Raw genomic sequence first — 12,450 nt, forward strand, 5'->3', positions numbered from 1 at the left:
TTCCTGAGGGCTCACTGGCTCTTCCTGCAGCCACACGGATATGTTCTGCATCAATAGATGCTGACAAGTCCCAGGTGGTGGGAACTGAAGTGGTGGGGGCAGGGGTGGAGCGATCGCAACCCAGGACCCTTGGGTGTGGGGTCCTGAGCTCACCCCACCTCCACACGCACACCTCCTCCACCTCAGCTGTGCCACGTGGGGGCCACAGAGCGCATTCATCTCAGTGTTTCCAGGGTGTGCAGGGCTACTGGAACACCCCGAAGCAGCTCAGACTTATCCAAAGGCCCAGGTTGGGACCCCAGGGTGGAAACAGGAGCTCTTTAGCCGTGGTTGGCCAGAGCTAGAAGCAGCTAGAAAAGAGGTGGATGTGCTCTCCGCCCCCTGGCAGCCAGGCCCCGCGTGGCTGGCCACAGACACACCTAGGCCACTGCACCCGGGCTCTCTGCCTTCTCTGTGTGCCCCTGACCCAGATGCCACCAGGGCCCACTCAAGGGGCATGGGTTTTTAAAAGATGCCCTTGCAAAATTACTTTCCTCAACTACAGGATTTTAGTTTAATAAAGACCTTAGTGGAGCTAGTGGTGTAGCTCAGTGGTGGGGTGTTTGCCTAGTGTGAGCGAGGCCCCGGCACCCCTCAAAAAATGAAAAAAGAAAAGAAAGAAAGAAAGAAGGCTCCTTGCTGGACCGGGCACCACAGGGTAGGCTGGCCAGAGCACCACAGGGTAGGCTGGCCAGAGCACACTTGGGTGGGGCCTGGGTCCCTGGGTCCCTGGCTGGTGGCTGGGTCTAATAAGAAGCTGGACAACTGAGGCCTGTGCGGTCGGAGCGGCAGCCTTGACTGGAAGAGGTCTCTTAAGATGGCCTCATGGAGCGTGGGGCTGGCCTGCACTGTCAGAGCCGACCCAGGCTCCGAGGCAACGTTCATTAACCCCTCCCACAAAGAGGACTTCCCAGCAGAACCAGAGGACTCAGGGTCGCACCCCAGCCAGACCTTTCCACTAAGGCTGCCGGCCCTCGCTCTGGCCTCTGTCCCCCAAGGTGGGTACTTCCACGCTGACCCCGGCTAGGGAGCCGGACAGGGATGGCCTGGTGGGCAGAGCCGAGCCGCGTGGGTCTCGCTTGCTCTCTGTGGCACGCAGAGATACCACCAAAGTCTTCCGTGGTTATCATGAAAGGGCTTTGGAAGTTACAGCACACTCGATGTTTTCTTAGTTTGGGTTTTTAAATTATTATTATTTTATACTTGCAAAAGAAAAATGCAGAACTAATACAGATGACCCCAGGCACCCTTCCCCAGGCTTCCCCAGATGTCAACACCGTAGATCATCCCACCAAAACCAGGAGGTCAGCACAGATCCACGCCCCTGAGTGACCAGGGGCTGGAGGGAACACACCTGTGCCTACCAGAGCCTTTCTCTGGAGCAGAGCCTGTCCAGGACGGCCTCCCAAATCCTTCTCCCCCCATCTCCTGCAAGCAGGGCAGTCAGGGACAAGTGGGGCCGTGTCCTGGGTGGGACCCAGCTGCCTGGGCTCTTCCTGTTCCCTGGTGATCAGCTCGGGGCTTGTTGGTCAGGACTGTCCCAGGGTGTGCCCACCTGCTGGCACCTGTGTGGAGCACCAGGCTGTCCTCTGCGGCCTGAGTGAGCTCTGCAGAAGTCCATGAGCCCCAGCCGCGTCCATCCCAAACCCAGAGCTCTGGTTGCTCCCACTGAAACCTGGGACCGTTCTTTTTCCCTAAAGAGTGTCTGCAAACTAACTCTGGGGCTGGCACTGAGTGGGAAGGAGCCCTCTCACCCAGTCTCCTCCCGCGTCTCGTCCCCTCCGCAGGAGCAGTTTGAGTTTGCGCTGACCGCTGTGGCAGAGGAGGTGAACGCCATCCTGAAGGCCCTTCCCCAGTAGGTGCACAGCCCGCCCCAGGAACCCCCCAGGAGTGCCACAGGAGCCTGGCTCTGCATGTCTTCTGTGGTGACCACATAGTTACGGGGCCACCAACTCCCACACTACGGCGTGGTCTGCGGCTAAATGTGTTGTTTCATTGAACCCAACGTGTAGATTTGTGGGAGCATCTAGCTGGGGAGGGGAAGGTTCGGTGCCCCTGTTCTCACGCTCCGGGTGCTCCTTCCTAGAGCACACATTCATGTTCTCATGGCCAGCGATGTCACAACCATGACACCGCGACTCTATCGTCACTGTGGTCTGCAGGAAGGGAATGTGCCGAGACCCACACGCTGGAGGAGGGTGCGATGCAGGAGGCCCGGCTCCTCCCTCTGTAAGACCATCTGCCATTGGGACAGAGTAAGGCAGGACCCTTGTCCTACAGCTTTGGGGAGATGAGAGACCTCATTGTGCCCTCTGGGTCTGTGCCTACACACCCCCCGGGCACTGTGGGTGGCCTTGCCAGCCACCCCTTACCCCAAGCACAGAAAGTGGGGCTCCTGGCAGATACCTTCCCGGGGCAGAGGCGGCCTCCTGAGGCCAGGACCTCCCATGACCACCTCCCTCTGCCAAGCCAGGGAACAGCCCAGCTGGAGACATGTTTTAAATGTCAAAAACAGATGCCCCCAGTGAACTTTCCTATGAGATAACCACAGTCAGAACAAATGTAGGCATTTAATAGGGCCCAGGGTCCCCAAGCACTCAGCTCTGTCCTGCACAGGTGGCCCCAGGGAACATCCAAAGCCCCCACCCCGGGGAAGAGCAGGTGCAGAGAGCCTGTGAGCCCATCCCCATCTCCAGGGACAGACCCCTGGAGAATGAAACCGAAGCCTCTGGTCCTCCTGGGATTGCTTAATGAAACCCTCATTTTCTAGATAATTCGGATTTGCCAAAATAACATCTGAGCATCAGATTTACCTCCTCCTGCCAGACACAGGAAAGTCCACTTCACTAACCTCAGAAGGCTAGCGTCCAGGAGGGCACAGAGGTGTCGCAGTGGCTGTAGATCCATTTGTGGGCTAAGTGTGAAAAGAGCCTGTCTGGCGTGTCCCAGCACCAGCTCTGATGGCGGGTCTCGGTCACATGGTGAGCAGGGCCACCATACTGGGAGAGAGATGCCAAAATCATGTTCTGTCTTTCCATGGTGTCGTGTATCTGTTTAATCTGTCTTCTCTCTTCCAAAATCATCTCTCGCTATCTGGAATTTAAATAATGATTATTAGAAATGACTTTATCTGAATATAGAAGCATATGCCTACCTGTAATTTCTACCTTCTCATGTTTCAAAGGAAATCCTCCAGTGTGAGATCTATAAATACATTTAATTGTGTCATAATTAAACTGCTAACTTGACACTGGATTGTCTTTATTTGGGAGGGAGAGCAAGGTTTTCCCTGTCCATCTGTGTGTCCTAAGATACTGAACATTCAGATGGCCAGGTTGGAGTGGCCTGACTTGGTCACGATGCACTACTCCTAGGCCCTGACACCCACCTGGACGGCCGGCCCTCAGGACTGCTCCCCCTCCCCGGCTCTGCCCACCTGGGGACGGCCTCTGAGCTCAGTGGTCCACACGGGTACACACATCTCAGGAACACACCCTGGAGACAGCGCCAGGTCCCAGGGGAGGCACCATTGGGTATGGCTCAGGCTCTTTCCTTCTTGACAATTTGGGAAATTAGGTCAGGGAGCAGGTGGATCCCAAATCAGACCATTCCTGATAGCACCCACACACACACTCCAGGGGGTGCTGGGCCCCATTTGTCTGGGGCCTATCCTAAGCAGCTGGCCTCTGTCACAACGGGCTTCCAGTCCTTTCCCCTCGTGGGTCCCTCCCCGAGTCTGCAGCCTGCCAGGATTAAGGCGTGTGCTCTTCCTGCGCGGGCACGCTGCTGGCTGGCTGTGCTGGACCCACCAGCAGCACAGTGAAGCCCCTCGGGGACAGGGCTGTGAGTGGAGGGGGAGTGCGAGCCCGGCTCCTGCTGTCAATCATCAACACTTTCTGTTTTAAGATGCCTAGTGTGTGGTGGAGCCCTAAAGAAAGACCTCCTAGGGTGCCCTCTGCAGAGGCCCCTGGCCATGTGGGAGGAGCGTCCAATGCACCCCAGGGTGGGGGCCTGGAGCCAGTGCACAGCTTCAGGTGCTCTGAAAAAGCACACCGGAGCTCATGCCACCTCCCTTGGAGGTAAGCAGGCCCGACAGCACTTCTGTGGCCCTGGTGCTGGCACAAGGTGGCTCTGAGAGCCATGGAGCTCCGTCCCTTGGCCAGAGTTCCCATGGGAATACGGACCGCACCTTCAGCGTAGCCCCATCCTGACTGTCTGCCTCCGACGGAGATTAGAACACCTCTGTGAGTGGCCTCAGGGGTCAAGGCGAGCAGGGGCACCCCAGGAGGAGCAGACACCACTGGACACAGTGGCAAGTCACTCAAAACAGTGGCCACTCGAGGGGGCCGAGGCAGAGGATCACAGGTTCCAGGCCAGCCTGGTGGACTTGATCAGACAATAAAATGGGCTGGGGGTGTGGCTCAGGGGTAGGGCACTCGCCTACAGGCCCAGGTCCTGGTCCCATCCCCACCCTGCCAAGAAGGGGAAGTGACCAGGTTTCGAAAAGGCCCTTCAACAACAAGGTCCTCAAGCTGTCTTCCAGGAAAACCCTGCGGGCCTCTCACCAGGACCCTAGCAGGTGGGGCCGGCCTTCCAGCCATGGACGTGAGGATTAGAAGCCCACTCATTCTGGTCAGTGACGTCACAGCTCAGGACCCCCCAGGCAGAAGCTGCCTCCCCTCAGGAGAGACATGCAGCCTTCGCCCACAGCAGCTCCCTGCCCTCTGGTGAGCTGCGCACCCAGGCCAGGGAGCAGGTGGCAGCACCCGGCTGCCCGCCTCCTCGCGGTGCGCTGCACGGTGAAGCTTTCCCTCTTTGCAGACACCTGGTGCCTGATTCTGGCTTCTGTGTGCTGTGGGCAGCAAGTCCTTCTCCATGACCTTGGGTAGTTGCTGTAACTTATCGGTTAACATAAACATTAGTTTTTAATGAGCAACTATCCAAAAACCAGTCTACAAAATTCCTAAATCCTAACCATCTGTGAGCCCTGCCAGCTGGGGCCCATCCCACCAGCTGGCAGAAGAAAGGCAGACCATCCTGCCCACAGGGCCCCAGGGTCCACGCTGGAAAGTTAAGGTGGAACACTGACCCCTGCCCAGGGAGACTCGGGGGCCTCAGACAAGGAAGGGAAACTCACCTGGGGACCTGCCACAGTCGCAGGCAGGACAACCCTAGGGGCCAGCTCTTTGTCCCTGTCGCACGTGTCAGTGCTGGGCAAGGCCCTCCCACGGAGCCACACCCCAGCTCTTTTCATTCTGGTTCTGAGACAGGGACTTGCCAAGTGGCCCAGGCTGGCCGTGACCTCGGGACCCTCCTGCCTCAACCTGCTGAGTTGTTGGGAACACAGGCAGGCGCTCCGGCACCCAGCAGAGATTGGCTCTTAATAAACAATCACAGAGCACCCAAGGTATGGACGGCAGTCAGAGGGACCCCCGGCATATGGGGGTGCGGCGATGGCCACGAGGAGCTTCAAGGTCAGTCTAGAACTCCAAGTGGCATAAAGAGGACCCTCACTAACAAGGGCAGCTTCCAGAGAAGACTGAAAGAAGAAACCACTTGGACATGCGGGTCCAGTCACAGGGCCCGTCAGGGCTGGACAGATGGCCACAGCAGAGGACTCCAGTGTGAACGAGAAGAGGCCGAGCACCCGCCTGCCACAAAAGCCAGCAGACGAGCCCAGAGGAAAACAGGTCCAGCTGAGTCCAGCCAGCACACCCAGGAACCCCCCACAGGGTGGGCGCCCCTGCCCAGCCTCCCAGGCTGTGGCCACCAAGGGCTTGGGCTTTGCTGCCAACCCCGGGTCAGGGGCCAGTTCCAAGGGGCACAAGGCCCTGTCTGAAGCCATCGCCCAGGGGTGGTGTCCCTCCCCAGCAGGGCCTGTGGTCTGGGCGGTCCTGCCAGTTCTGATGTGGAGGGTCCATGCATTGGAAACTTGGCCTGGGGGCAGGGGCGGGGTGTGGCCTAGGGGTGGGCCCTCAGCCCCGGCTTGAGGCCTGACTAATCCAAGAGGGACAGGACGGCGACTGGGCCACCCCACGTAGTTAGTCCTCACAAGAGCAGCTGACCCTGGGTCACCTGGCAACCTCCCTCTGTCACGTGCTCCTGCCACTGAGGCCATCCACCACGAGGTCCCACCAGAGCCAGGGCCACACCCTTGAACCTCTAAACTGAGCTAAATTAACTCTGTAAGTACCCAATCTCAGGAACTGCATTATAGGGACGCAAGCTGGGTCAGGGTGGTGTCGAGACCCCCACCACCAGGAGGGTTTTCTCCCACCAGCAGGGCCAGCACCTGGTAGAAGCTGACCTGTCCCTGACTGGGGTGCGAGATGTGGTCACTGGCCCCAGGGGCTCCCGGATCAACCAGGACATGTGGTAAAAGAGAACAGTACATGAAGTCCCTTGGACCTGAGTTCCCTCAACGTGCCAAGAAACTCTTCCCCAGAATGGACGTCATCGAAGAGGGTCGGGGCGGCGACTGGGCCACCCCACCTTACAGTGGGCAGGTGGTGAGCTACACACCTGGCCAGGCATGGGCAGATGGTGCAAATGGCATCCAGCAGAGCAGGCTGGCGCCCAGAGAGGGGCTCTGCTCTCACGGCTGGCGCTCACCCCATTGCCCGGATGTCCGGCTCCCCTCTGCTCTTCACAGAGCTTGGTGGCTTCTTGGGTCCGCCATCTCCACACCGTGGGGCTCAGTCCTCCGGCAAACTCAGGGCTGGGTTTACGAAATCCTTGCTTATGACCGTGGAAAACTATGGTTAGAGGTGCTCTTCCAGAGTGTAAAGACCTGTGAATGTCCCTCCCCGTGCCGTCCCTCCACGTGCCGCCCCTCCATGTACCATCCCTACACATACGTTCGTCACTCCTTGTACCATCGTCACTCCTCGTATGAGAAGTGCCGGATGCTCACCTTGGTGGAAAGGCCACAAACCTGCTCTTCTCAGCTACTGGAATGGAGGTGAATACCCAGGAACGCCGGCCTATGTGCAACCACGCACGCACCCCCGTTGTCTCCAAAGATGCCCGCCGTCCCTCCCAGGTGCACAAGCCTAATGAGGGGGGCACGGCTGGTCTGCAGGGATGGCTGGAACCGGGGCCCGCAGGGTCATGCACACTCTGCTGCCCCCTTGCAGCCCACTGGGCTCACCACCAGCTGCACATTCCCCAGGAGAGGCTCCTCCCAGCCTGGGGACTGCTCTCTCCACTGGGGCCACTGCAGGGCTTTCCTGTCTCCTCTGAAAGCCCACGTCACCCTCGGCCTGGGGAACCGCAGTCCTGCCAGCGAGCTTGTTGGCCCTGGGGCCGTGCGTTGGGGTGTCACCATCCTTGGATGTCGCCCACTCGTGGCCCTGCTGCTGGGCAGCTGCAGACCAGCCCTCATCCCCGCGGGAGGGGCCCGGGGGGCGCCTGCTCGGCCTGACATTTAAGCTGGCGCTGTTGATTTATTTTACTGGCCGTGTCAATTGATAAAACTGCAGGAGGACACTTCATTTTTTTTTCCTTTCAAATTTGACTTAACAGTTTTGAAGCGGTTTCCCAGCCGCCGCCCCACCCTCCCTTTGTCTCTGCTTGTCTGGCTCCTCCATTTAAATGCAGGCACGAAACCACCCAAGTGCTCTCCGCGGGGAAATGACAGCCGCATTCTACGTAATCTGTGTTTTGTGCTTTATTAATCAAGTAGAACACTAATAAAACCTTCATAATTAGTGGAATAGGCATTAATTCAAAGATGTTTATTGGAATAGAAAATTAGAATTTGATTATACCTTTGTTCCTGAACAATGGCTGGTTTTCATTTTATTTGAGTATTTGTTTAGAAACTGGTCTTAGCCATTTATGCAGCTCTATTTATTAGACAAACCAGATGGTTTATGTAATTTGCTTTTTTTAGTTGTGTGTGGCTGGTAAATGTGGTTTTCTGGACATGAGTCCGTTTCTCCCTGTTCGGCTCTGCTCTCTGGGGGATGGGCCCAGGGATGTGTCAGTGGGGCACAGTCGGCCACGAGTGGCCGGGGCGGGATGGGAGCGGGTGGACACACGTCCCCCATGTGAGGGGCCGGGCCTAGAAGGAGGAACCCATGCCCACTGCCTCTGCACTGCCACCAAGCCCCTCCAGTGCGGGGAGCCTTCCCTCTGTGTCACCCGCCTCTGGCGCTGGAGCTGCAGTGGTGGCTGATGCTTGAGAGTGGTGGCTGGCAGGGGTCCCAGGAGCAGGCTGGTGGCCCTGTCCCTCCCGTTGGCCGGTGTGACCCTCAGGTCCTCCATGCTCCCTCTCCCACTCGCCCCCTGCCTTAGGGAGGTCTTCCTGCACCCTCTGTCTTGGTCTCTGTCTCTCCTCTGCCCCCTTGCACCTCCCTGTCTGTCTCTGTCCCCTCTGGGTGTCCATCTATAAGAACCCACTCACACTCAGGCCTCAGGCACGGGCTGCTCACAGGTCAGCACACTCCGTGGCGGCCACTCTGCCATTTTTAGGGTTGGAGTTTCACTGACAGAGTGGGTGCCCATGAAGGGGTCGGGGAGGTCACGGCTCTGCCATGGGCCCCCACAGCCCCATGTTGGCCAAGGTCCCAGCACGTCCACTGCCACTGCCACTCACGGTTGGCTCTCAGCCAACCAGCCCCACCTCAAACGAAGCCCTTCCAGGGGCAAAGCCCTCCTGGACTGGCCTGGGGGGTACTGGCTCCAATGTGGACCACTCTGTGAGTGCCCAGCCCAAACGTGCCCTGAGGCCTGGGCCGTGGGGTGCCCCAGCCCCTCACAGATGGGCCTGAGTGCGCGTCCCTGCGCACCTGCAAACCCGCGTCTGTCCGAGGGGTAGGGAAGGGAGGGAGCTGAGCTGTGCTGCTGCTGGAGCAGTTGAGACCTCCCAGGGCAGCTCCAGGGGCCCCAGGACTGAGGCAGACTCCCCAGCTTCGGGCGGCAGCTCCCACTTCCTTGCCCAGTGCCCTCCTCCGCTCCTGGCCGCAGCACACCTGCCCAGGGCCCTCTGGTGAGGCCTGAGGGACGGACAGCAGAAGCCTCCGCCCCAGCTCTAGCCACAGGGGCTCCTCAGGGAGGGTCCTCCAGCTGGCTGTGGCCTCCACCTGGGCTCCCCTGGCCAAGGGCTGCCAGAGGCTGGGATGGACTGAGACACCAAGCAGAGGAGCGCAGCCTGAGCACCAGTTCCCGGCGCCCAGCAGGGACAGGGTGAGTAGCCTCGCCTGCCCTGTCCGCAAGGCCCTGCCCCTCTGCCTGCAGTCCAGCCTTGCAGCCCCTCCCAGGTGCCCCTGCACTCCTGCAGACAAGAGCTCAGCCCCTGGAGGTGTCCACGCACGGGGGCGGGGGGGGCTACACCAAACCCGTGGTCTGGGATTCTGGGGGCATCAGGGAATATCCTGCAGGGTCCCTCACTGAGGATGTGGTCACTGTCCCCAAGACCCCAGCACCTGGCCTGTTCTGTCCCTGCAGGGTCCCGTGCGGTCCCCAGCCCCCAGCCCCAGCTGACTCCCCTATTTCAGACCCACTCACACCTACCCTGAATAAGTGGACTCTGGGTCACCCAGGGCCTGGCTCAACCCTGAGAGCCTGGCTTCTGCCCCCAGGATTGTCTGACCGCTGCTGGGTGAGCAGAGATGACCATGTGGGCCTCTTGTGACACCATGACTTAGCAGCTTGAGTTGCATCCTCTGTCCACCCACACCACGGCCTTCCACAGTGCTGGGCTTGGCAGTGGCATTAAACACCGACACGAGCAGACTCCGGCCATCCCAGGCCTGTGTCAAGCCCCTTCCCATGACGTAGTCCATGCCCCACTGGGCCCCTGTGTCCCTCACAAACCTCAGTAGTCTCCCAGGGCCACTCCCCAGCAGGAGGCAGATGGGAAGGAGCATGGATCACCTCCAGATGCCCTCTGGGGCAGGTGGGTTCTCCGAGGGGCTGCTTGGGAGCTGGCACAGGTCCCCACACCTGCCCTGAGCCCGGGTGGCCCGCCCATGCCTGCCTGTCTGTGCTTGCCCACACATGTCTAACACGGAGGCTACTGGGCCAGCTCTCGCATCCCAGGGGCTTGTTCCCCTCTCCTCACAAGCTGTGGATGCCCGGCTCCAGGCCCCGCCTCGCCCCCGCCTGAAGCCAGGGAACCCCCTTCCCCAGGTGAGGGGCACAGACACAGGGAGCAAGCAGGCGCCAGGCTCTGGGGGCCTTGCTTATCTTGGGCAGGGCTGGTATCACCAGGCCCAGTGGCGTGGACACGGGCTGGGAATAGTCTGCCTGCCCCTGCGCTCTGGCTGCTGCCTGCGTGTTCTCTGGGCCTGCAGCTCATAGCTCCCGGGACCACAGCCCAGGACCCGGGCACCCAGGCCAGGCAGTGCCAGTGAGGGATGACTGTGGCCTGGCCTCGTCCCTGCTCAGGTCCCTGCCGACTCTGTCCCACCATGAGCCCTGGGGTTCCCTGCCAAGAGCCCTGGGGAGATTTGTAGCCTGGAGTGGGCCTGGGAGGGAAGGGCCACTCCCTCCTCTGACCCCAGCTGCCATCCCCGTTGCAGCTGCAAGGGACAGGCGCTGCTCACTCTGTGTGGTAAGACTCCGAGTCCTGCAGTGTCCTCTGGCAGTCTGCCCACAGTCCCCTTCTTACCTCTGGTTCCACGGCCTGGTGATGGCCACAGAATCAAGTGGCCACCACACATGTCCTCCCCCTTGTGCAGAGGAGCTCTGGCTTCTTGGAAACCATCATGGCCCTTGGGAAATGCAAGCCCCCGAGGGTCACTAAACCCAGATGGCAGGCCTCATGACCCTCTGTGGCCGCTGGCCTGGCCTCACCTTGCTCTCCCAGTACCCTGCCTGTAACAGAGAGAGCTGGAGGAGAAGGCACACCACGTGTGTGCCCCAGGCCAGGAAGCCAGGAGACAGGAAGCCCAGAGGGCGCCGGCACACAGCCCTGCACATGTGCACCCAGGAAGGGGTGTGCACACGCGCACTGAGACTGCGGAAGCTGGGGTGCCCTCCTGCACAGCACTCCCTGCAGCTCCCAGCTCATGTGCTGGGAGCTGACCATCTCAGCTGTGGACAAGCCAAGCCAACCCTCTGGGAAGGCCCTCAAGAGCCCAGACCCCCAGGACAATGGCGATGTCATCCCCATGGAGGTGGGCCTCAAGGTCGCAGTGGGCCTGGAGGTCGCCAGGTTAGATGAGGTCAGGAGGCAGCGCCCAGGTCAGGATAGGTGTCCTGCCCAGAGACAGAGCTGGCTCCCCTCTGGAGAGCACGGGGCACGGACACCCTCAAGGTGACCAGGCCGTCTCAGACCTGGGCTTCCGGCCTCCACGGCCGGGGGCAGATGGTGTGGTTCAAGTCCCCACTGGGACGCAGCCCGGTGTCGAGGGCTGAGCATTTGCTCTGGGGAGGGTCTTCATCAGTCCCAGGAGCTGAGAGCACACAGCCCACCCAGCAGGGTCTGTGTGGTGCTCCATTCACACATCGGCCTGCAGGCCAAATGACCTCGTTACCAGTGGGTCGGCCAGCTGGCCATGCCACTCACGAGCCGTGCCACTCACCAGGCATGCCACTCACACACCATGCCACTCACCAGCCGTGATACTCACAGACCATGCTACTCAGAGACCGTGCCACTCACAGACCGTGCCACTCACAGACCATGCCACTCACCAGCCATGCCACTCACCAGCCGTGCCACTCACCAGCCATGCCACTCACAGACCATGCCACTCACAGACCATGCCACTCACCAGCTGTGCCACTCACCAGTCATGCCACTCACCAGCCATGCCACTCACCAGCCGTGCCACTCACCAGCCGTGCGACTCACCAGCCGTGCCACTCACAGTCCATGCCACTCACAGACCGTGCCACTCACAGACCGTGCCACTCACCAGCCATGCCACTCACCAGCCATGCCACTCACCAGTCATGCCACTCACAGACCATGCCACTCACAGACCATGCCACTCACAGTCCATGCCACTCACAGACCGTGCCACTCACCAGCCATGCCACTCACCAGCCGTGCCACTCACAGTCCATGCCACTCACAGACCGTGCCACTCACAGACCGTGCCACTCACAGACCGTGCCACTAACCAGCCGTGCCACTCACAGACCATGCCACTCACAGACCATGCCACTCACCAGCCATGCCACTCACCAGCCATGCCACTCACCAGCCATGCTACTCACAGACCATGCCACGTACCAGCCATGCCACTCACCAGCCGTGCCACTCACCAGCCATGCCACTCACAGACCGTGCCACTCACAGACCATGCCACTCACCAGCCATTCCACTCACCAGCCGTACCACTCACCAGCCATGCCACTCACAGACCATGCCACTCACGAGCCGTGCCACTCACGAGCCGTGCCACTCACGAGCCGTGCCACTCACCAGCCATGCCACTCACCAGCCGTGCCACTCAC

At 60.1% G+C, this 12,450-nt stretch overlaps 1 protein-coding gene and 1 pseudogene across 1 annotated transcript in view; both read left to right on the forward strand.

Annotated features, from left to right (window-relative positions):
- Ptprn2 (protein tyrosine phosphatase receptor type N2) overlaps positions 1-1,898 on the forward strand; it is a 794,381-nt gene extending 792,483 nt beyond the window's left edge. The window contains exon 22 of the mRNA XM_077795880.1: positions 1,827-1,898. Within this exon, the coding sequence (XP_077652006.1) occupies positions 1,827-1,898 (72 nt within the window). The remainder of the gene's footprint in view (positions 1-1,826) is intronic.
- A 3,594-nt stretch (positions 1,899-5,492) lies between these two features.
- LOC144253612 (syntaxin-3-like) overlaps positions 5,493-12,450 on the forward strand; it is a 32,423-nt pseudogene continuing 25,465 nt past the window's right edge.

Source organism: Urocitellus parryii, chromosome 3 (genome assembly GCF_045843805.1).
Source record: "Urocitellus parryii isolate mUroPar1 chromosome 3, mUroPar1.hap1, whole genome shotgun sequence".
Lineage (NCBI taxonomy): Eukaryota > Metazoa > Chordata > Mammalia > Rodentia > Sciuridae > Urocitellus > Urocitellus parryii.